At 39.6% G+C, this 24,707-nt stretch overlaps 1 protein-coding gene across 2 annotated transcripts in view; it reads left to right on the forward strand.

Annotated features, from left to right (window-relative positions):
• Nucleotides 1-3,965: 3,965 nt before the first annotated feature.
• The window catches only part of sr (zinc finger domain-containing protein striped), a 55,070-nt gene continuing 34,328 nt past the window's right edge, over nucleotides 3,966-24,707 (forward strand). The window contains exons 1-3 of one of the 2 annotated variants that reach the window (XM_089462170.1): nucleotides 3,966-4,533; nucleotides 5,278-6,216; nucleotides 6,290-6,421. In XM_089462170.1, coding sequence (XP_089318296.1) covers nucleotides 5,628-6,216; nucleotides 6,290-6,421 — 721 coding nt within the window. In that variant the 5' untranslated portion in view covers nucleotides 3,966-4,533; nucleotides 5,278-5,627. The remainder of the gene's footprint in view (nucleotides 4,534-5,277; nucleotides 6,217-6,289; nucleotides 6,422-24,707) is intronic. The other variant, XM_018000859.2, reaches the window with a different exon arrangement.

Here is a 24,707-nt window from a genome sequence, read left to right on the forward strand (position 1 = left end):
CACAAACTATTCACATAATACTCTTTTATATAATGATAAAAAATAATTCGAAATAAAACAAAAAATAACTGCTTAATAAAATATAGATTAAATAAGAAATAAAAAACAATTTTATATATGTATATTATATATATTTGAATATGCATTTATATTTATTTGTATGTTAATTATATATACGTAGGAATTAAGGAATATTTCTCTTGTAAATAAACCTATTTACTTGACTGTATATGTCTAAAAACTATTAGAATAGCATAGAGAAGCAGCACACTTAAGATGTGAAGGGAAGATGGGAAAGAGAATATGGAGCATTCACTTTAATTACTTCATAAGAGAAACCCAAAATCATCTTCGGCTTGCTCACAAATACATAATACATAAGTAAGATACTCGCACATCGCACCGCTATGTTAGCTTATTTCACTGTGCCGGCTTGGGGTCTGGCTGTCAGTTACCCAAGTAGCAGCAAATGGAAGTAATTCCACATTTTAAGCAAGGGCTGACCACGAATATGCATACCCTATTCGCCAGCTGCTTAATATATCTGTTAAGCCAATAGCAGAGCTAAATATTTTGCAATTACAGCTGCCGCATTTAACAAGTAGTTATAAAATGTAGCTCATTAAATATAATCGTATGACGGTGTAACAAATTAATTAGCTTGGCAAAACTTCGCGCGCGTGTTTCTGTGCGAGTGTGCGAGCGTGCGTGTGTGTGGGTATGTATGTATGTATGTAAAGCCCCCGCAATTGGCGCAGACAGAGATTGGCCAAATGCCAAATGTCGAGCGTGGCTCGTAGCATATGTGGTGCGTGGAGTTAAAGGTCAAAACTGCAATAGCACGAGGAGCACGAGGAGCACGAGGAGCCGGCGTTGAAAAGTGCGGCTAATTAAAACATATATTTTCGCTTCGGCTGACAATTATGCCAAGCAGTAGCTAAACTCTGTTTGCAGCCAGCTGCAGCGAACCATTCAGAGTAGAAGTAGAAAAAATATATATAAATACGTATGCCTGTGTGTGTGTGCGTGTGTAAATGCTTCGACAAATATCAAAGTTGAGGCACGCGGCGAAAGCACGCTCCCTGCTCAATGAAGCAGCTGCGTGAAGTTGAAAGTTGAAGCAACTTTCCGTGTGACGTCACGCGAGCTTTTATTCATTGATGACTGCATTTCATTCATCCCAGACACTTGTTCGATTCATGGCATTATTTGCCGCCATTTTGGGGCAACACTAGTTGCGCATCTGCCGCCTCCTGCTCAAGCTCCAGCTCCAGCTCCTGCTCCTGCTCCTCCTGCTCTAGCTCTGGGTTCGGCTCGCTCTCCCAGCCAGCTCAACCAGTGGCTGTCATAGTAACACATGCTCACACATACACTCACATACACACACAGCAGCAGGACCAACCCACACACGTGCCAGGCAGGCAACAACCGCAAAGGGCAAAGTGCTATCCATAAGTACAGCATTATATATATATATATATATGTGTGTGTGTGTGTGTGTGTGCGTGTGTATCCAGCTGAAGGGCCTGCAAATTCTACGGCAGCTTCTCGTTGGCTCAAAAGCCAAGCAGAATGCGTGCATGCCTTTGTTATGTTACGTCTACCAATACATTAAATTAATTCGGCTTATAGCAATAAATACAAATGTTGACTTAAATCAAATAGAAGAGAAAAGAATAATCTAGCTACAAGAATCCGCTCAGATTGGAAAAGTAGCTAGAGTTAGTTTCTCTTTCTATACTGATACAAGCTAATTTGCAAGCCTTCGAAACATTCCATAAATATTCACATTCTCTTACTAAATCAATCCATAAAATGTAGATTATCAACTGCATATCACAGGGCATCAACTAGTCCATCACTCAACTAAAACTACCTTTCATTTGCTGCGGGCCATCGGAAGGTTTCCATGCCGACGCTGCATACATTTTAGTTAGGAATGAACTCAAGCAACTTGAGTTTGGCATAGACTAAGGCCAATGAAATGGACCCACCGGGGCTTTAAGTAGCTTTAAGCGCGGACTCTGGCGGGTTGGCGGCAGCTCTGCGATATTTCGACTTGAGCTACTCATAGACTGGCATAGCCTATAAATAACGCATGCTGTAGAACTTTCCAGGGTATTCGTCGTACATTTATCTCTTCTGGAACATTGTTCTCTGGGAGTACGCTCTCAATTATCGTGAAAGTGTGGGCGTTTAATCGCATCTATTAGCAGCATGGGCAGGCACAGTTTTGCTATGCCCGCCCACTCGCCCACTCGTTGGCTTCAAGGAGTTCGACTGAAATTCCTTTGAAAAGGAAAACAAAATATTTGGCCACGCCCACAGTAACATTTAGCTAGTTAGTCAGTCCGTCAGTCCGTCAGTCCGTCAGTCCGTCAGTCAGTCAATCTGGGAGTCATGAATTAACATGTTCAAATTCCAGCACAATATTTATTTCTGCTGTTATCCATAATGCTTGGACAATATTCCTCTGCTTCCCTGTCCCTGCTTCACCTTCCTCCTCTTCTGATTGCTGCGATATGATATGTTGTAGTTGTTCTTGTTGTTGTTGCTGTTGTTGCTGTTGCTACTTGTCGTTGTTTTCGTTTCGGGTGCCTCATATCTCATTCTCGTTTCCATTCGCATTCTCGCCGCGTTTTGATTGATGCTCAACTTTGACCTTTAAATGTCAAATAGGATGTGGGTTCTTTTTATTTCTTCTACTCTCTTTTATTCTTTTTTAGCATTGCCTGCAACTCTAATTGCTTGTTGCTGCTGCCGTTGCTATAGTTGTTGCTATCTCTCTCACCCACTCTCTTACTCTCTCTTGCTTTAGTTGTGGGTGGGAGAGTTTGTTTTAGTTCACATTTTAAGCGCTTGCCTTTCGCGGAATTACGGACTTAGCTAAAGGGCAGATGCTAAATGTCAAAATATTCGACAAAATATAAAAGGTGGGCAGCTCTCATGCATAGCATTTGTTTGGCATTTGATAAAGGTGTAGCAAAACGATAATCAAACACGTTTCATTCAGTTCGCTTTGAAATTTAAAATTTTTTAGCCCATTTATTATATTTTATTTTTAATTACTCAAACAATAAACGGAATTCATAATTCATCCGTTACTGCACGAGGACACAGACCTGTTGCTTACTTGCGTACAGCTAATTTGAAATATTAGTCATACGTCATGGGCCGATAAGACAAATGCTACACAAATACGTCATGCATTGGCATAATTGGCAACTATCAGTGAATGTTTCAAGTAGCTGGAAAAGTGAAAGCAATTGTCAATAGTTAAACTAGTTCAACATATGACGCGATTTGTATATATTTTTCGTAATATATGTGTGGCCTAATCTATTGTAGTATCACGTAGGTAAAGAAATCGGAATGCTGATAGAGAGAAAGAGAGAGAGGGAGGGAGAGAGAGAGAGAGAGAGAGAGCCTATCGCTAGCTCAATTAATTAGCTCCGAGTCCAATGCGTTGACAATTTGTGTTGGGCCTCTTTATATTCTGCCACTCTCACATCTCTCTCCCTCCCACTCTCTCTTTCTCTCGCTCGCTCGCCCACACGGCTGCTGGCAAGACAGGAGCTGCCGCCGCGTTGCCTATTGCAACAACAAATAGGAAATGCCGGTTTCTCACTCGCATCGCAAACTTTTCCTCCTACACACACACGCAGAGAGAAAGAGAGAGAGCGAGCAGGAGGAGAGCTGCTCGATTCGCCATTGAGCATTAAAGAAAATACAAAGCTTTATATGTGATAATATGACGAAACAAAAGCAACAATTACACTGATACAAATTTTACTCATATTTTTGCTGCTGCTGTTGTTCTTGTTGTTGTTGTGCTGCTCTCGTTGATGACGAGACGCAAACACTTTTCGGGCATTTCGTTTCGTTTGCCGATGTTGGCGCCGACGCAGCCGATTTGCCGCTTCTGCAGCTGTTGTTGTTGTTGTTGTTGCTGCTGATACGACTTTTCACCGTTGTCGACTTTTCCATTTTCATTTTCAATTTCCACTGCTCGCGCGCGTCAGTAGCGCATTGACGGCTCAGCAGCTCGTCTCGGCTGCTTTCCATTTCACTTTGCCACCCGCGACGCGCCGTCAACAAACGAGAAAATTAAAAAAGAAATCAAAATCAAAGATTTGCATATCGCATATAACAAACAATATATAATATTTAAAACAAATTTCGGTGCCGAAAATTTTTTGCGTTTACTTAAAAAGAAAAAAAAAAAAAAAAGAGCAAGGAAAAAGAAAAAAAAACTATAATGTAACTTCCGTCGGCACTTCCACAAATCGAAAGACAGATTTTTAGGCGAAATATTTATCATCGGGTTTTCCAACTATATTTGAATTTTACAACATTTTGATGACCAATTTTATAGAGTTTATGAAATATTTATGTAAATTTAGTGAAACTATCATTGCGGCTCAATTGAAATTTTTGACCTCTTTTATGTACAACATGAATAGAGAAATTTATATTAGTGCAAAAACACGAAATTATGCAGCAGATCAGACTTTGGCAAAATTCAAGAGGAAGGTAACTAACTATAAATTACAGGTGGTGTTCCCATAATTTGTAGAATAAAGCAATCGGAAAACCCGAACAACAGGTGGCATGAAAAAGAATCGAAGTCTTCTTGTGACTGATATGAAAAAATCTGGATTAAAGATCTTAAAAGGCTTAACTGTACGGAATACGATATACATATATAGAATGTTTTTTGCGCAATATTATATATACCTATTAATATATATTTACAATATTCACGAAAACTTGTAAAAAGAGTGAAAAATAAATTAATATACAAAATAAACATGCAAATATTATTTAAAAAAAAAAAAAAAAAAATCTGCATTGAATAATTTTAAATTTTCATTGGGATATATTAATAATATTACAGTAATTTGGTAATCAGCTATATAGGGCATTTAGAATATTGGATGTAGCTATTCCGACTCAATACAGCTTTCTGATCTCTTTTATCTTCTGCATAATAATGACTTAGAATATAATGACTAAACTTAAACAACTTGAACACACAGCGATGACTTCAACTTTTTTAGTCACCTACGGTTACTTCTTTACTCTATCAGTATTCTTCTTCTTGAACTGGTGTTGCCACCCTGTTGAGATGGTGTAACCAGGGTGCCACACCGACAAAGCTTCTCATGAAACTTAACATGCATAATATATATGTTTAACAATATAGTATATAAATAATACAAAAATATTATGTAAATATCTTTATTGAATAATTTTATATTTTATTTGTCATTTCAGATCTCAGCAAAAGCTAATCAATTATTTAAAGAAATACCTTTTGGGAAAATATCTAACTAAAGACTGATTTGACGACAAAAATCAATTCAATCAAGTGAAAAACAAGTGTGAAACCCCTATAGAAAAATCTAAATCAAAGTGTGAATATTTTGAAAACGAAAATGCTTGAGTTAGTTGAGCTGTAATTAAAAATTCAAAGTGAATGTTTAGTAAACAAATGGAGTCAGCTGTGCTCTTGGTGCATTTTATTTTTTGTTTTTCGTTCGGTTTTCGTTTCGTCCTCGATCCCCCTTCAGTTTCATTCATCTCGTTTCGCTCTTCGCTCGTTGCAAACGCGCTTGCTCCCGAAAATGTTGCTGACAATGAGGCGACAGAATGAAGTGATAAGCAGCCAGCAGCATTCCACGACAACAGCCCCAGCCACGCCCTCGCCGCCCACGGCCAGTCAAGCAGCCACGCCCGGCTTGAGCCTGGTGCCCACTAGTCCAGCCGCGACGCAGGACTCCCTGAACACGCCCACCACGCCCCTCAGCCGCAATCCGCTGCAGTCTTTTGCTGCACCACCCGCACCGCCGCCCATCGCAGTGCCCGCCTCGGCGCCCGCCTTCGGCTACTACAATAGCACCACCAGCTCAGCTGCGGCCAGCTCGCCCGCGCCCAGTTACCTGCACCACGCGCCGACTCCTGCTGGCAAGGACTCCGCCGGCCATTCCGTGGAGCTTGACGAGTACGTGGATATTCTGCAAGTGCAACAATTGCTGCTTGACTCTTCCGCGGCTGCGGCAGCGGCTGCCCTCCCGCCCCCCGACAACCAGCAGCAGCAGCAGCTGCAATTGCACCAGCAGCAGCAGCAGCAGCTGAACCAGCAGCAGCTCGCTAAGCCGCGACCGCGCATCAACTTGCAGAAGGCATCGGAATATGCCGCTCAATTAGCGCAGGGTAAGTGAAGCCACTCAGTGGCCGGTGGAGCATAGGCACTGATGCCCCTCCCGCTCTTCTTCTTTTTGCGCAGCTGAGACATCCTCGCCTGCCTCGCGCCGCGTTCTCCTCGACTATCCGAGCCCCTACTTATACGGCAATCACTATCACCACACGCCGCCAAGCGAGGACCTCGTGGCCCTTTGGTTTGGTAGCAATGGAACAGGTGAGTCCTCCACCAACCCTCTCCTTAACCAATAACTAAGCCTGCAGTCAGACACTCCCGAAGCTGATCAGATGCAGCGAGGGGAGTTTAAGTCGAATTGCTCTATACTCTAGCAAATGTGAAATGTGTGAAGAATTCCATTCAGTAAGCGAAGAGAGAGAGTTGCAGAAAAATATATATACATATATATTCATTTAACCTACAATCTATATTTGAGTTTGAAAGCGTCTTAAAATGCTCTACAACTTTCATAACCCAAGCCCATACAAAACGAGAATAAAGGGTATAAAAATGGTTTGAAAATCTATTCAACAGTCAGAAGAGGGCGTGGCATAGTCTATGAAGTATTCATATACATATGTACATGGATTAAAGTGTTGTAAATGTGCAAACCTAGCTCTTATTCAGCTATAACTATTTTTTGTAGAGTATATTCATAAGATTATGTTTATCCCGTCTCTCTCTCTCTCTCTCTCTCTCTCTCTCTCTCTTCTCTCTCTCTCTCTCTCTCTCTCTCTCTCTCTCTCTCTCTCTCTCTCTCTCTCTCTCTCTCTCTCTCTCTCTCTCTCTCTCTCTCTCGAGTATGTCAAACTAAAATTATTAAATTATTAATATTTTTTAATCCCTCAAATAGCCCCAATTAGATGACTTTTACTATTTTTTATTTTTTCAATTACTTTTATTTTATTTTGTTCGTTAAACTATTACTCTTATCTTCCATCTTCCCCTAAATCTAATGAATTAAAAAATATTAAATTAAATTCAATAAATTGATATTCATAAGAAATTTATGTTTATCCCGTCTCTCTCTCTCTCTCTCTCTCTCTCTCTCTCTTTCTCTCTCTCTCTCTCTCTCTCTCTCTCTCTCTCTCTCTCTCTCTCTCTCTCTCTCTCTCTCTCTCTCTCTCTCGAGAAATGTGAAATGTGTGAAGAGATCCTTCAATGATGCATTCGCCTGTATTATTGCATAATTTGCTGTCGCTCTGGAAAGCCGCTAGCTCGTGTCCCCCAAAACTATCCCAGCGAGCTATAAATCGCCAACAAAAAAAAAAAATAATCTATGAACGAGCTGACAGCTAAAGCTGTTCCCCTCTCCCACTGGAGACTCTGTCCCCAACCTCCTCCTCCACTGTCTCTGTCTCTGTGTAATAGCTCAATAAATATACATTTTTGGCGCACTTTGATGTTCGCTCGCAATTTGTGGGGACGGCGCTTGGCCTAAGGCGCCACACGACGCTTGCGCCTCATAGAGTCGACAACTCATTTGAAACGTTGCCAAAAACTTGAAATTGAATTTGGCCAAATGATGCAGCGCCCTTTCGGATTGTGTTTCTTTTCCCCCAAGTATTGCTCAGGGAATAAAGAGAGCGTATTAGTTTCCTGCAACTTTACTCTAATCGCACCTTCTTGTAAATTTTCATTTTAAGATCGTTTTCAAACAAAACGAAATTATATGTTGCCAGCGGATATACCCACTGCAGATCAAATTTGGACGGCGAATGGGCATTGTGCAGTCTGTTACGCCCAATTGCAACATTGCTACTCTGTTTTCCTTCTACCAAGGCAATGGGCAACAGGTGTTGGCTTGGTTGCGGACATGGCCCGCTCCCTGCCCCCGACATCCAAGCGAATTGCGAATGCATGCGACGTCGTCATCGTCACACGTTCCATCGATTACTCGTCTGGCTTGGGTTCGCTTTGCCAAAACATAGCCCCAGCGCCAAGACCACCCAAAGTGTGTCAATGCTTGGCACCGACATTGCGCGCTTCTTATCGTGGTAAGACCGTACCCACGGCTGTCCACCAAATGATCTTTACATAGAGCAGGAGAGGCACAGCTAATTTGAATAAGAATATTATATATTGGGATTCATTTCATTGAAACTACATGAAACTACAATGACAATGAAATTCAAGAAGTGTGATGTAAAATGAGATGATATAAAATATGCGAATATAGACTGGTGTGAGTTATCTGGTGGAATGAAAGTGTTAAGAGACCTAAGACTGTGGACGAGTGAAAGGATTTCACGACGAAAATATAAAATTCGAGTGGTTTGTGTTCTGTTTTATCAAGGCGAGCCTTGGATTACGGATTATTTATGCATTCATTCTTGGCAATAGGAAAACCAAAGAAACGTCTTATAATGTGAGTTAAAGAGAAGCTGTTTCCCATAAAGAAGACTCAACTATCAATTTTAGTTATTTGACTACATCAAATCTTTGAAAGAATTTTAATATATATCAAAACACATTCGTTTTAAATTGTAAATCTAAATATAAAATATTAAGCAATATATAAATTAATTAAAAATATGTGAACATGTGCTGATCCAATTGCAATCTTGAAAATTTAGTAACACTGAATTGTGATTGCGATTTCAATGAAGCCGACCCCCTTTTGAGAACGATCAAGCGAACGAGCAACAGACCAAATGCAGCTATAAGTACTCGGATTCTCAAGATGCACACAAATTGTCTTAATTAATTAATATCGTAAATAAGCGACGGCGTTTAAGTGCCGAAGCATAGCAAAAAAAAAAGAAAAAAAAAAAAAAACAAGAAAAAATCATAACAATAAAAATATCAAATAAAATCTCTCTCATGGCAAAGTTAATTAGCCAGGAAATGACCCCGGCTGACCGATCAGCAAGAACAGCAGCAGCAGCAGCAGCAGCAGCAATTGCAACTACAGTAGCCACACAGCTGAGTGACCCTAATCGACAGGAAGCTGACTCAATCTGAGCGACAGACAGAGAGACCTACGGACAGACAGACATCAGCACTGAGAGACAGGCCATGGCCACAGTGTTTGCACATTCAGCTGCACTTCACTTGCAATCAATATTCATAAATCTCTCCTGTCTCTCTCTCGCTCTCTATCTATCTCTACAAAGGTATACCAATTAATAACGTGACCCGTTTTGTATATGCTATGCACTCTATATACATATATATGGACTGTGTGTATATATGTATATTTACATATATTTATATGAAAATCAAGCTGGGTGATCGTTTCCAATGAAAATCACACACAAAGCCTTTCAGCGTTTGTCAACGACATTGGCACTGCGGCAACAGCAACAGCAACAGCAGCAGCAACAGCGACTGGCAGCAACACGATGCTGCAGTCAAGAAAACTGCAAGAAAACGCGATTTCATAGGCAGCTGGGAGCGACTTCAAAACACCCTGTAAGCAGAAGTTATAGATAGCTTTACTTTAAGAAGGCCTAGTTCTTAGGTTATTTTTGACAATATGAAGCAGACAATTTATAAAATAATTTGAAAATGCAAAACTTTTCAGGTATACGAACTAATTCAAGGTTTTACTTTGATTAATTACTAAAGGATAAGCTGAATTAATTAATTACACAAATTAAGTTATGAATTTATGTATAGTACTATTATTTTTTTTTTACTATCATAAATTGATGCCTCTGATTTGTTCTCGATTTATATCGAAAAAATCGATTTATATCGATAATTTTTCGTGATTTTCGAGCATTCATACTACCCTCGCTTAGCCCCCTTGATATATACGGTATAATTAAGGCGACAATCGAGACTGTGGCAACCTTTGCGCCTTGTGCAACGGAAATCGCTGACATGGACCACACCATGGGCACAGCTCCCAGCTTCGACGACTGTCAGCTCGCTGCCTCCCGGCCAGTGAGGCTTGCCTAATGTTTAATTAAGGTGATTGCAGTGCGGTCACCTGGACCTTGTTGCTGGTGGTGGTGTTGGTGGTGCTGCTGCAGTTGTTTGCTGACAACAACAGCTCACGAATGATCACCAAATTGGTTTGTAAGGATTTCTAAGCGTGCTGCGCCTCGCCATGTCAAACACTTTGGGCCAAAGGACACGCTGCCACGCCCCGCTCAGCTGCCGCGCTGATTGCCGTCGCTTTAATGAAGATTAATTGCAATCAGTGCGCCAGTTGAGCGGCGATTAATTGCAGAGCGCGAACGCGACTTGCCAAATGGAAATGAGCCAAGGAAACTGCGCAGACTTCCTTTCAGCCTGCTTGATGATGTGTATTGGCCATGGCTTTGCCTTTGGCTGTGTCTGCAACTGCGACTGCGACTTCAACTGTGGCTGGGACTGTGCCTGTGATTGAGGCCTGAGCTGTGGTTCACAAGTTCACGATTTGCGGGCAACTTAATTGCCATTTGAATGGGCAAATGTGCCATTCAGCATTCAGTACTTTGTTGGTGGCACAATTCAGCTGATGAATTGCAGGCGCAGAGACAGAGACAGATATAGAGACAGATATAGAGACAGAGACAGAGATAGAGACAGACTGACGGAGCCGCACAACTGCCACAGTTCATCATAGCGAGAACCACCACAAAGCAGCAGCTGCACCACCACCACCAACAGCTACTTTAATGAACCTGAAAAGCTTATCAATTTGATTAGCTATGCGAAGTGAATCGAACGAGATTAACATAATTCTTAATGGGATCGAAAAGTGTGCCATGAATGGATTTAATAGACGAATTCAAAAATATTATATTTATGATATCAAACATGACTTAAGAGACCTAATGGATATAATATGCGAGCTCAAATCTAATATAATTTATGTAAAATATAATCTAAATGAAATACTCTCTATCCAATGTTGCCAACGTCAGGGGTACGAGTGAAAACAGGCAACGCTAACACAAAAAGCAGTTCTTAAACAGCGAATCAAAATGCCACGCTAATTTGTCATATTCCGATCAATTTTTGTCCTTTCAAACATCGAGAAATACTTATCGTAGTTTCGGGTTTTGAACACAACTTTGGAATTATAAAATTCTATAAACAATGATTTCAATATTATAAAAAAATAAGTATTCTAATTTACTTCATTTCAATTTACTTATTGATCTCTTATCAAATATTTTATCAGTTATGTTTAATCTCAATTTTTTTTTTCCGTTTTTATATATTGATTTGTTTTCTGAAAGTATATAAAAAAATGTTTGTAAATTAAATATAGGATAATATACAAAATAAGAAAGGCGTGCCAAACTGCATCAAAACTGAGTCGCCTATACCATCCCAATCGCGATCCTCAAAAACGATGTGAAATGCATTTAAATTTAATATTCGTCTATAATCCGCCAACTTATCCTTTCCCGATAATACATTTGACTTTCATATTATCGATAAAATCGATAATTTGATTTTCTATTTTATTATTGTTCGAATGTAACAATAAATGAAAGCACTCAATGTAAAATGTAGATTCCTCTGATAAATACGCGAATATTTGGTATATTGTCACTAAAATTCGAGGTAAAACCTATTTCAAATACTAGAGAAGACTTTTGGAAGATACAGATAAGTAAATTCCAGAAAATTGTATTACAAAAGTCAATTTAGAGGGAACGGCTTTCCACAATTCATATCCCATAGTACACCCCATAAACGTGCCTCTCTGTGTGTATTGGTTTGTGTATGTATTGTACATTGCGTGTTTATGTACTAGAGGTCTGCATGAATGTATTCATTTCCAAAACCATAGTACTGTACAGTAGTAAAATGTTCTCAAAAATACTGTACTCATTCCTTGCTGTACAGAATATTCAACTGTCAAAAAAATTCTGTACAACTTTTATACTGTTCACACTTACAGTGACTGACAATAAAAGCTGTACTCTTTTTAAATGAGCACAATTTTTGTCTCTTTCCCACACGTTGTAAACCAAACTTCATTATGAATATAGTAAATGTGATTGAGAACAACTGTAAAGATATTTTGAACTGCTCTGCTAAGGCTGCTAATGAAAATGATGAAAACGCAATATTGCAGCAGAGCGCGTGATTTACATGCGTGTGGATGCATGTGTATGCATGTGTGCATAAAGGAGAGCAGAATGAGTAGAATATCAGCTTGGAAGGTATCTCGTAGTCGAGTAGTTTCGACGGGAGCCTTCCTACTTGTTTGAAATAAATTTGTGACAATTAAAATATTGGCCATCTTTTTCTTGCATATAACATTCTGATTTTTGTACGCCCCCCTTCATTAAAAATAAATATAATAAAAATAATAATAACTTACTGTACAGTAAGTTTGCACACCAAAACAGTGTACAGTGAAAGCACTGTACAATATTTTTACTGTACTCATTTAGCCACCAACTGTCAACATACAATGTTGTACAATATTAACTGGTACTCATTTAATGCTGTACAGGAAAAAGAGTGTGCTCATTTAAAAATGAATGATACAATAGCCCTTTTGAATGCATCCATGCAGATGTCTATTATGTACCTTTTGAAAAAGTGAAACATGGCACGCTGCGATACTTAGAGTATCTCGGGCACTAACGATTATACAGATAACTTTAATTTTAGATTGACAAAATTGCATTCAGATCTTCGCATACATGTGCACGAGATATTTAGTAGTTTCTTATGCGTATTATATCTTGTATTTCTGTATATTGTCACCTGTTTGCATAACATTTAAATTGGCGCCAGCCTCGAAGCCAGACTCCGTCTGCGGTTCAGTCCAATCGAATAAAATCCAAAACTTGGATCAAAAACCGCAACACGTGGGCAGCTTTTTTTGTGTTTATTTATTTTCTGTGGTTTAACTTAAGTTATAATTTGTGGCTCGCTTTAACGGCTTTCAAAGTGAATGCGTCGTCGGCATCATGCAGCTAAAAATAGAGGCACAGCTCAGGTGCCCAACAGCTGCCATGAAATAGAGCCGTAATACGAGTAGCCATCGATCTACGCACATATTCCTATACATACATTTATACATAAATGTACATATATATATATGTATGTCCGTGGGTGTAGATATGAACCTTGTCATATGTAGACACAAAGAGAAACTCTCTCGCTTAAAGGAAAATTACATGAGAAAAAAAAAAATATTACATAAAAAAATATATATATGCTATATATATTGTAATTGATGGATTAGATAAATGATATAGTTGACCCAGGAGATACTTTGCTTACGAAATGAACAATTATTTAGTAGTACATCTGGTTTCAAAGCATCCTATAATAAGATCTATAGCTCTAAACCTTACATCTATATCGCATATAGTATATATAGTGCCTAACCGTCTTACTTTTTTTGTTGAATGGTTCGAGTTTGAATGGAAGACATCTATGAATGGTCGCAGCTCTTGCTTTTCAGCTACTTGCGATTAAGATCAGCTCAGAGTTTTGCCCACGCTTTAGCTATAACCTGTTGGCGCCGCCGTTTGCTAGAAGTCGACAGCGACCCACGCAGCAGATAAACAAAATTTATATACAATATATTTATTAAGCAAAACAAACTGAGGAACAAATCTGAAAACCACAAAACAATCATTAAAGCCAAGCAGCGCATAAACTACATTTGAAATCTGTTGGATTCCCAACCGCAAATCTATTATGCTGGCTGAGATCGGAACATGGAAGCACAGATACAGATACAGCCGCAGCCTCGCATCTATCTGTATCTATATTTATATCTGCATCTGTATCTGTATCGGAGTTGATTTCATTCATGAGTCGCAGCTCCATTCATAAGCTGCGCTTTTCTAGTTTAAGGTAAGCCACCGAGCAACACCTACCACCAGCTCCAACTGCCAACTGCCAACTGCCAACTGCCAACTGCAACTGCAACTGCATATTATTTATACATATATGCATGTATACATATATGTGCACAGACTTGCATTTATTTTTTGGGGTCACATGTTGGCGTGTGTTGCAAATTAAATTTGCAAATTATAGGCTGTCCGCAGCGGGTTTCCGGTACAACAACATCCAGTAAAAACAAAAACAGATACAGAAACGCAATCCAGTGCAAAGACATTGCTCTTTCACCCATTCAGGACGCTTCAAATGTGTGGCAAGGCAAACAAACCAAAACTTAAGCTGGGCCTAGAGTCGAGCTTCGAGCTACACTTTATCATTCGCTTGGACAAGCTCAATGGATATTCATACAGAGCAAAGCTCATATACATATATGTATGTATATATACGCCATATATATACTGAACTATTTGAACTGTCATGCCACCAAACGGAGCTGTTGCTCCGTTCGCAATTGGACTCGTTGCCACAATCAACTCTCGTCTCGCCTGACATTTGAGTTTTGAGGCGAAATGTCAGTCAGCGCTCAAAAAGATTGTTCGCTTCACTGTTCCAGTGCTTCACTGTAGAGCGCTCGACCAACTCAACTTCGTGGCCTGCTGAGCTCTTTTGCCACTAAGATGCTGTACAAAGTATGACAAATGTGATATTTAGCAACTGTAGGGGGAATCGTCGTATACCCTGGAAAAGAGCTAAACTTGAGAGGAGAAAATACCCTTAAAAGATTCACAAACATTAGCTTAAACAATCGATCTCTCCCATATCTGTCATGTGACATGAATGTATCTCTATTAATATGATCGATCGACAAAACAAAACCAAATTTGAAATGAATAGAGACTATATAGAGAATAGATACTATATGAATAGTCACTATATAGTTAAAATTGTAACATATGCCATTCAATATAATCAATTTATGAATATTCTTCAATCAAGAAAATATTTCATATAATAATAGTTGATGAATGAAATGAATCACATTTATAAATATAAATATTTACATACCATAGAATTTCCTTTGCACTTCTCTGACAGTTACAAACCAAATGCGGTTGTTCATGGGACCCTAGACCTCACCAAGAGTATATGAAAGAGGGGCAGTCATCCAGTTCACTAGATTTCCAACTAAATTTGGTAGTCAAATAATTTACATCAACTTTATGCGGTTTATTGTTTTCCTTGTTGTTGTTGCGTGATTTAAAGTTTTTTCTGTCGTATTTTTTTTTTTTTTTTTTTGGTTTTTTTTTTTTTTTGAGTTCGAGTTAGTTTTGTGGGTGGGCGTAACGCGCGCGCAGCTTTCGACCCACTCAGTTGGCGTTTGCCTTTTTTGGTGCCGCTTTGGAGGAATCGCCGCCGAGGCAGTTGCTCAAATTTGATTGGTGGTCAATTCAGTTGGCCCGAGTTTCAAGTGCGTTTCCCTCGGCTGGCCACTTGACATATTTCAATGAAGCAGTCGCAGCGGCAGCCAATACGAAAATAGAGACAAATGAACAAGTGTGCGCGGCTAGGGAGTGCCCGACTGCTAGATGCCCAGCACCGTTCGCTGGCATTTTCACTTGAAATATAAGCACCGAATAGAATCTGCACTGCATTCGCATTTGAGGGGGACTGCATCTCCTATAGGGGAGCATGAGTATATGGCGACGTTGTGAGGGACTCATAGAGTCCAACAAATTACACGCATATTTTCTAATGAGCCGCACAGATCGCCATGGTTCGCAGCGACTCGGCTCATTCGGAACGGCCACAAGATTTCCACTGCGGCCAACAGCAAGAACATTCATTTCCATCTGTCTATCTGTCTAAGATTTATGCTTGGTTTCCCTTGAAGCATCTTGACAGAAAAATCGCTATATGCATATGGCCACATGAAGGGAGGGGCACTCGGCCGATTTTGGAGCAAGTGCCAATGGCGTTTGCCAAGTTTTTCTTTCTGCTTTAGATATCGTTAGCACAAAGTCAAAGAATGTGTTTTCTTTCCTTCTCGTTTTCTTTGCTGTCAATTTTGAAAGATGCGACGATTTGTGACTAAGGCGCACAGAAAGCAGCCTAATTAGCGCGGCTAATGGGATAAGTGCTCACAAGTCATATGAATACACAGACTCGGAAGAGCTTATCAGTTTCGCTGAAATTTGTCTTTTACGCAACTCAAACTTTGCCGTTCAGCTCTAACCTGAAGCACACCTGGAAATTTTGAACACTTGCCAATATATGAGAAAATAAATTGTTATAGTTCATAAATACCTTAATAGATTCGCATAAAGATGTTGTAGAAGTTAGAAGTCGAATGTGTTGACAGAACTTACCTGAGGGTTCCACGTTCAATTTTAACCTCATTTATATTGAACGGAATACAAACCCTAAAGAAAGGAAAATAGTTAATAAATATTTATTGATAAAAATCATTTTTAACAATACCTGATCAAGTAAAAAGCCGCACACATACATACAGATCCATTATTCAGTCTTGTTGTGTTAATAAAAGGAGAAAAACGAAACGCGGCCTTCTCCACTTCGCAGCGATTCACTTTACACATTTTTAATCCAATTATCACAAAGTTTAACACTTTTTTATGACTTTTTCAATAATTCTTTTTCGCACCCGACAATTTGATGCTTCACCGACTAACTGAGCATATTCAATGATTTGACAAAAAGGCTTTATTAGAGCTTGCCAGATCGCTGATGGCGTTGCCAGCCTTCAGGATATTTTATAACTCTTCGATAAGAATTTATGGTCACACCATATGTGATTATTTATTAACGATGCGAACAAATTTTTAATAGAAACTCATCAAGCGGAATATACAGTTATTCAAAGCATTGCAATAGTAGGAAATAACTAATTCGATTGACTAATTGCAGTAGATTAGGGTGACCATGTTGGCGGCGACAAGAGCTGCCAAATGAATTACAGATATCATCTCAGGCGCTGCCAGCTAATATTTTCGCAGCTGTCCATTGTGAACTATGCGTATAGTAACTGAAATTAGTTGCAATTAAATATAACATAAGTAGAAATAAATTGTATTTAATCAAAGAAGACAATTGGGCAAATCAGCAATAGCTAAATAAAAGCTATACTTTTAGCTCGAATTGAGTAATTCTAATTGGAAATTTTCAAAAAAGTGCAACGTGAGCATATCTAAGCAACAAGACTTTGTCATTTAACGACTGGGCGGGGGCCTTTCCTTTCAGTGAAAAGAAATGAAGAAAAGCTCAAGGAAAAGTCGCTGTGTTTACTCGCTAAATGCGTAAAGAAAAATCGCTGCTTCCATTGCCTAAATGTGCTGCACGCAATCAAAATGCATTTATTAAGCATTCGTTAAGCAAACAATCGCATTCGGCTGTGCATTAACAAAAGCCGTTTGCCACATCCACAAACACACACATACACATGCACAAGCACGCAGCACATCTCTAAGCACACACACATGCACATGGCCAACATCAACAATTGCAATCAGGCCACTAAATCGCAACGACTTCCAACTTGAAAACTCTTCCAGTCGTACGACGACGACAGCAGACAACAAAACTACACAAAGCTACTTTACTTTGGCAGCGGCCCCCGCAAAGTTGATACAGGAAAGAAAAACACAAAAAAATACAAATAAAAAATAAAAAATAAAAAAAGAGCCGAAAAAAGAGCAGTTGCTACAACTGTGAGGTTTTCTAAGCCGACACGCGTTGACTTTGGCTACACGACGCCAACCACGCCAAGCCCCGCGCCCTCCCCCCCCCTCGCTATCCTACTGCTGCGCTTGTTGCTCTGCCGTAGAAGCTGCTGCGACTTCCTCGGACCTCTCGCTCGCACTTGGCGACACTGCATTTGAACAGTGGAACAAATTTGCAGCTGATTTATGTAAATCTCCGTTGTTTTCTTTACTTTTTTCGGTTCCAATCAACGCGCCGTTGTATTTGTTGTTTCGTGCTGCTCCTGCAGCTCCTTGTGCGCTGTTCAGCCTCTACGCTGGCGGCGGGTGGGGGGCGTAGCACATTGTCCCGTTATTTGGCCCATAAGCCAGCGCCTTAAGCGCTACAAAACTGCAATTCATTCAGTGCTACGAAATTTTCGTTATGAATGAAGCTGCCCACGCGCAAGTTCCGAAAAAAAAAATTTTAAAAAACAGACGCTGCAGTCGACGCTGGCTGTGACAGCAGCAGCAGCAGCAGCGGATGTTGTTGCTGCGACAGCAGTTGCTGCTGTTGTTGTTCTTGTTGTTGCCTTGTTGCTTGTTGCTGCTGCTGCTGCTGCGCCCATTCATTAAACGCTTTTCGTTTTGTACAAAGCGCAGGCGCAGCGCTTGCTGCAATTTTGTCACTTTTCATGCCAAAAATCGACCAGAGACGCTGACGTCGACGTCTGCGTCCACCCGACGTCAGCATCGATGTTAGCGTCGCGTCGTGACAAGCGAGAGGCACGCAGAAACAAGTTAATGCGAGCTACTCGTGAGTCAGCCACTAAATACCCTGTAATTCTTGCACGTAGATTTGTAGTCAAATGGTGGAATATAACTTTAATATTTATATTTATAATTATTCATCAAAGTAAGATGTCATATTCACCAAGACAAACGTGAAGAACCAATTATCGATACTGATCAGATAGGAAACTTATCGAAACCTATCAGATTTCTCCGTTCTCTTTGTCTTCCTTTCTGTCCTTCTTTTTTACTCAGATGTATTCCTTCCTTCTCCATCTCGCACTCATCTGTTCCCTTCGCGGCCTCCTTCTCTCCACACCAATCAATATACCCAGCCTAATTTCGCTCTCCATGTGTACAGGGTATGTAGGAAAATAAAGTCAGTTATGGTTTTCTGCTGTTGGCCAATATTCAAATGCAATTTATGTCATCGTCGCGGCTTTTATATGCACATATGACGTCAGCCTGACCATGGCTGTGGTTCAGTGGTGCAGTGGCTGAGTGGCTGCAATCGCTATTCGCTGTTTACCAGCTATAAACTTGTAATGCCCGCCAGCTGTGTGAGAATTCGGCTCAAGCCAGCGCCTTGACAGCCGCCTGAAAGCCAAGCCGAATGCCAACAACACAACAGCCAAAGACATTGTCGGAATCAACTTAACAACAATCAATGTACGTGTAAAGCATTCCATAATTAAGTTGGCACTCAAATGCTTACGTGCAGATAGATATGTGTGGGTCGTAAGAACTCTCCTCAGAGCTCAATTTACTACTCATTTTAAGCATGGGCAAAAACTGAGCAAGACTCAGAGATACAAACAAATGAGTATCAAAAAATTTATCTTTTTTCGGCTTTAATTTGAATGAAACTAAGTTATGAAATAAGTGGGGGGTAAGTGGTGTGTCAGCCACGGAGCTTTGTCAGAGTCGACAATATGTAATGAATCGCCAAACCAACTGCACCCATTTCAATTGTTTTATAATATGCATGTAACAGGCAGAAGGAGGATATCATTATGGATACATGATTCCTTTCGCAACAAAATCAGTAAAGCTATGCAGCAGGGGTTTCTTCTATTATAAGGATTCGATGATTTTTTTCTTGTGAACGAACTCTTCGTTCGACATTTTTTGCCTTATTACGTTTTTTTGCCACTATTACGTTTTACCTTCAAAAATATTTTCCCGTAAATAGAGTAGTAGGTCTCGAATCGATCAACGTGATTTGCCAAGCTATATATTCACACGCAGTGTGAATAGTCCCAATACTTGATCACCCTCTGTAACCAGTTAAGATTCTCATGCTCTGAAATTCCCAAAGAGATCAAAAGGTAAACGGGAAGACATAATATTTAAGTTTTAATGCGTTCGATCGTACGATTTAACGAGCTGAAAAATATTAGAACTCTTTCACTGGCGAACAATGACAGCCGTTGACAATCTCTGAAATATGATATTGAGCCGTGGAAAAGTCTAGGGAAGTATACAAATGCTGCCTGGCTAGATTGCTGATTGCCTGCTGGTCTTTGTCCGCACATTGCCTTTGGCCCAATGCAGCTTTCGACTGGCTAAACAAAAGCTGGGCGAGCGGGAGATAACCGAAAATTCATTCATGACAAAGATTTCGAAATGTTTTCGTTGAATGCATCAAACGACGTCGAGGCATTTGACAGTTAATTTGTTAGCATTCACTGAAAGTGTGGCGTTCCGGTTTTCCAGCGTCTTCCTCCTCGACATCGAGCGGAGATGCTAATGCGGTTCCGGTGTGCGTGGCTAATGGAGACGAGCATCTTAGCCATGGCCATCAATTTGCATTTGCTGCCCACGTTCGCATCGCGTGTGCCCTTTTGGCACCTGGCACCAGGTGATCTCTGCTCCACTCGACTCGACTCGACTCGATTCAGTCATTGATTCACTCATTCATTCATGGTTTCATCATGCGGCGCGCAGCGTGGGCGAATTTACTATTTCATTCATGAAAACTTATCAGACCAGCGCGTGCCCTGCCCTGCCCTGCCGTGCCCTGCCCTGCGCTGCAACTGTAATCGAATACCCTCAGCCCGATCGTTGATTTTATTAGGTTAAGCTGCGGGCTACTCCAGTTCCGAATTTCAAAGAAGATCAACAGCTACAGAGTGACGAGACGATATGCCAATCGTTCGATCTTCTAGGTGGATAAACCAAATCTGAAGAGACAGTGAGAGCATGGGCAGCGAAGAGAGTGAAAGAAGATCACCAGGAATGCGTTTGCTAGCCATGTCGATGGGCAAGACCAGCTGCTTCCCATTGCGACTGCAGATCGCTGATTCGCTCAACTTTTTTTATAATTTTCTTGCAGCTTTTGCTCTGCGCATCGCTTAATTTTAGCAACATTTAACCCAATTCTCTTTTTTCCTCTTTTTTTGGTTTGCTAATGAAGTGTCAACAACAAATTGAATGTCTAACATTTGTTGCATGTCGCCAACAGTAACAACAACAAGTGCAGCAACAGCAACTGTTGCAGCGGCGACAACAACATTTGTGTCTCTGTCTTTGTTTAATGCTTTAAATAAATAAATGCAAATGCAAAATGCAAAAGTCAACAACGAAAGTTGGTCAAAACAAAACCAAATCAAAAGGAAACGAGCTCTAGTCGGGGAGTGTGCGACTTGAAGATACCCAAAGCACGGCGACGGGCTGCTATTGGCATTTAAATTTTCGAAATTTGAAATATTCCAAATATACGTATTCACAATGGGAATATGCGTATCAAATTTAGCAACATTCAGCTTTTATAGAATTCCAGCCCCACATGGATGTTTATATTTTTATCGGTGGTGTTTTAGAGGGAAATACATTTCATTTTGTTTCTCCTGCTTTTGTTGTTTGCTACAGCCAGTTTCAGTGAGTAGAAAGTAGAGTCAAAAATTATGAACTGTAAATACCTACGCAGCAGAATGAGACAGGTTTAGGTTTAGCCCTCATCTATATTGACTGTTGAATTATTTAATTTAATGCAACATGAATTTAAGAACTGAATTTTTAAAACTATGATGAAGAAATAAAACCAAGCTTTAATTAAACTAATCTAATCTCGGCTATACAATTTTCCCTGCTCTACTTTGTAGCAGTCAAGAAGAATCTACACAGTAACTTATTTTCATTTTATGAATCTACAGAGTCAAATTAAGTTTTAGGATTAAACCTAATAAAAAGACGGAAGATGCAGTTTGATAAATATATATAAATATATATGTAACAATTATTATGCGTGTTTATTATAATTAATAGGATATTAATATAGGAAGAATAATTTCATTATAATGAGTATTGAATATATAATGATTCAACTTAAACTAGCTTACACCACTGTGATCGCCTCTACTGCTTTAAATCACCAGCGTATATAGTTCTTCACTCTATCAATGCTCTTCGTAAAACTGTCATTACATACATAATGATATGATATATTATTATGATATATAAAATATATGCCATAATATTTATAAACTATATATGTTTATATTAATACAGTTGAACATAGCAATAATTATGTATGTACTTGAATATACTGTATTGTGTTTTATAAGTTATGTTAACAAATAGCTGGATCTAGACAAACTATATACTACTCAAGTCATTAGAAACATATGGAATAGAGGGAATTACTGAATTTCTTGCGTCACATATATTTTGGAATAATTTCACTATTTGTAGTGCTATTTTTTTCAATTCTGCAAATTAGATCGGATATATGTACATATATGTACTTTCAGCTTATCCGTCCGATTTATATATATATGTTTGTATATTTTTATCGTTTATGTCTATGTCTTATCTGATTGATCTTATCTACGCTATATACTAAATACGTATATCTAATAAGTATTTGCTTATGCCTGATCTAAATGTCACTACGATATGCTGCAGAGTGTACGATAATTAAATATATGCCATTAAGTAGACGACACGTAGGCCCAGTCAACTGCCCCGCTACTGTCCCTGCCCCTGGGCAGAGTTTCATTCATTGGCGGCAGCTCAGTTGCGGTTGTTGTTGTTGTTGTTGCTGTTGCAATCGCTGAACATCGCTTGCCAAGTGTGTCGCACGGCGCAGTTTTGAAAGCTGGCGGTCAATTTGCATACAACGGCCGCCGTTTTGTGAATGAAAATGTTTTTTTTCTTTTTCTTTTTTTTTTTGTATTTATTTATTTTTATTTTGGCCAAGCAACAACAACAGAAACAACAAGAACAACAAATTAAAGTGGTAACTGCAATAAATTGTTGAATTTTATTATGCTGCCGCGTAGATATAGATACAGGGAGCTGTCGCTGCTGCTGCGCTGCGCTGCGCTGCGCTGCGCTGCGCTGCTTTGGCTGCTGCTTCGGCTAACAACTACCTACGCACTGACCGCAGCCCACACGCCACGTATCTGTGAGATACGCAGCTCGGCAGCAGAGTCTGTCCAAACAGCTTGTTGCGGCTAATTCGATTTCTGCATTGCCAAACACTTTGCCAGCTCCAAAGCTGCCGATTGCCTTCTGCCACGCCAACACTCTGCAGATACAAAAATACACCGATACATTTGGAGTCAGCTCCGCTCCGCTCCACTCCGCTCCACTCTGCTGCTTGCTGTTTTCCATTGATGATTTCTGCTCTGGCTGCCACCTCTCTGACATTTGCCTTGTCCGTGTCAGCTGCCTGTTGCGTTGATTCATTCATTCATTTGAGTTTTTATTCCTACCTCTTCCCCCTCCCCTACCTAGTCCCCCTCTTCTACCCATTCACTATTCACTATTCATATTAATTGCTTGACTCTGCCAAGCCGTGAATGTGATAATAAATTATTACAGCAAAAGACGTTTACCAGGTGGGCGTCCATTACATAAAACACAAATAAAAAGAAAATTAAAAGAGAAACAAAAATTAGATACTTCGATTTATAGCCCAAGATCGTAGCTTGGCAGCTCGGCCGCCTTATGACCCGGTCAAGTACTCGTTTCTCTGATTGGCTGTCTGGGTTATTCCATTTCCTGTCTCCATAGCTCCAATGAAACTGCGTCTCGAATCAGCCATCTAAAGCAACCGAACGACCTGCCCACTAGATTGGCCAACTCATAAATAGACAAAAGCCATTCATCATCATTGTATTAAGTCAGCGATTAGCATTGAATTCATAATTGCAATTACTTATTTAAGTTAAGCTGGCAAATTAGCTTTTACTAAAAGCGTCATACGAAAGAATATCAGATGCAAAACCTATGAATAGAGTAAATAACACGACTCTTAGTATTGGAAATAAATTTCTTATATTTCATATTTCAAAAAGTGAATATATCGGCCCGTTGGTCGGTGGACATATGACGATGTTTGCCGATGTTTAGACTATGAGCGCAATAAAAAAATTATATGTGTATAATATCATTTATACAGACTATAATATTTATAATCGAGAAAATAAATTATGTTTATTTATTTTATTTTTATTTTAATTTCCAGATTTTTTTAGATAGTTATGTATATTTGACTAGAAACATAAATCGTGGAATAAAAGATGAAATGAACTGCAGGCAAATATATTTCTTCATATGAGAAACAAAATAATCATAAAGAAATTTAAAGTGTGCATGGAAATATATGGGAAATGAGTATTGATCTTTTACATTCGTATATACGTTAATTAAAATATCTTGTACTAATTTATAACTTCAAGATAAAGAACAAATTTTCGGTACCATTTATGCATTGAGCTTTTGATACTTTTATTACTGTAGACTAACTTTTAGTGCTCACGTTTCAGTGATAGAGATAGAGATAGAGATAGTGATAGAGATAGATATAACACGAATTCTGTGCAGTCTTTAGAGAAAAGTCATAACGCAGGGTATTAATATAGTAATAAAGCTGGTATTATATGATATTTATGGGCTCTGCAGCTCGAATCTAGATCACACGAGAGGCAGATATGAATCGTTAGCTCATTTATTGAGCCGATCGAGACTGAACACATTGTTGCCTATGGAATTATGAACATGTTTTGGCTCTTGAGAGGCGAGCGACATAGTTTATGGCCCCGACGAGCCTCAAATGCAAAGCGAAAACTGAAAACTGAAAAGCAAAAACCAAAAACCAAAAAGCGAAAAGATTCCACCCGAAAACACAACAACAAACAACAAAATGATGACAACCAGAATGAAAATTTATATGGGAAGCCATAAAGAAGGCGATGCATAAATAACGTGCAACCGCGCAGCCACTGGGGCATGCAACCTGCAGATCGTCG

The sequence above is a fragment of the Drosophila arizonae genome, chromosome 2 (genome assembly GCF_054131065.1).
Source record: "Drosophila arizonae isolate 15081-1271.41 chromosome 2, UAZ_ARI_1.0, whole genome shotgun sequence".
NCBI classification, from domain to species: Eukaryota; Metazoa; Arthropoda; class Insecta; order Diptera; family Drosophilidae; genus Drosophila; species Drosophila arizonae.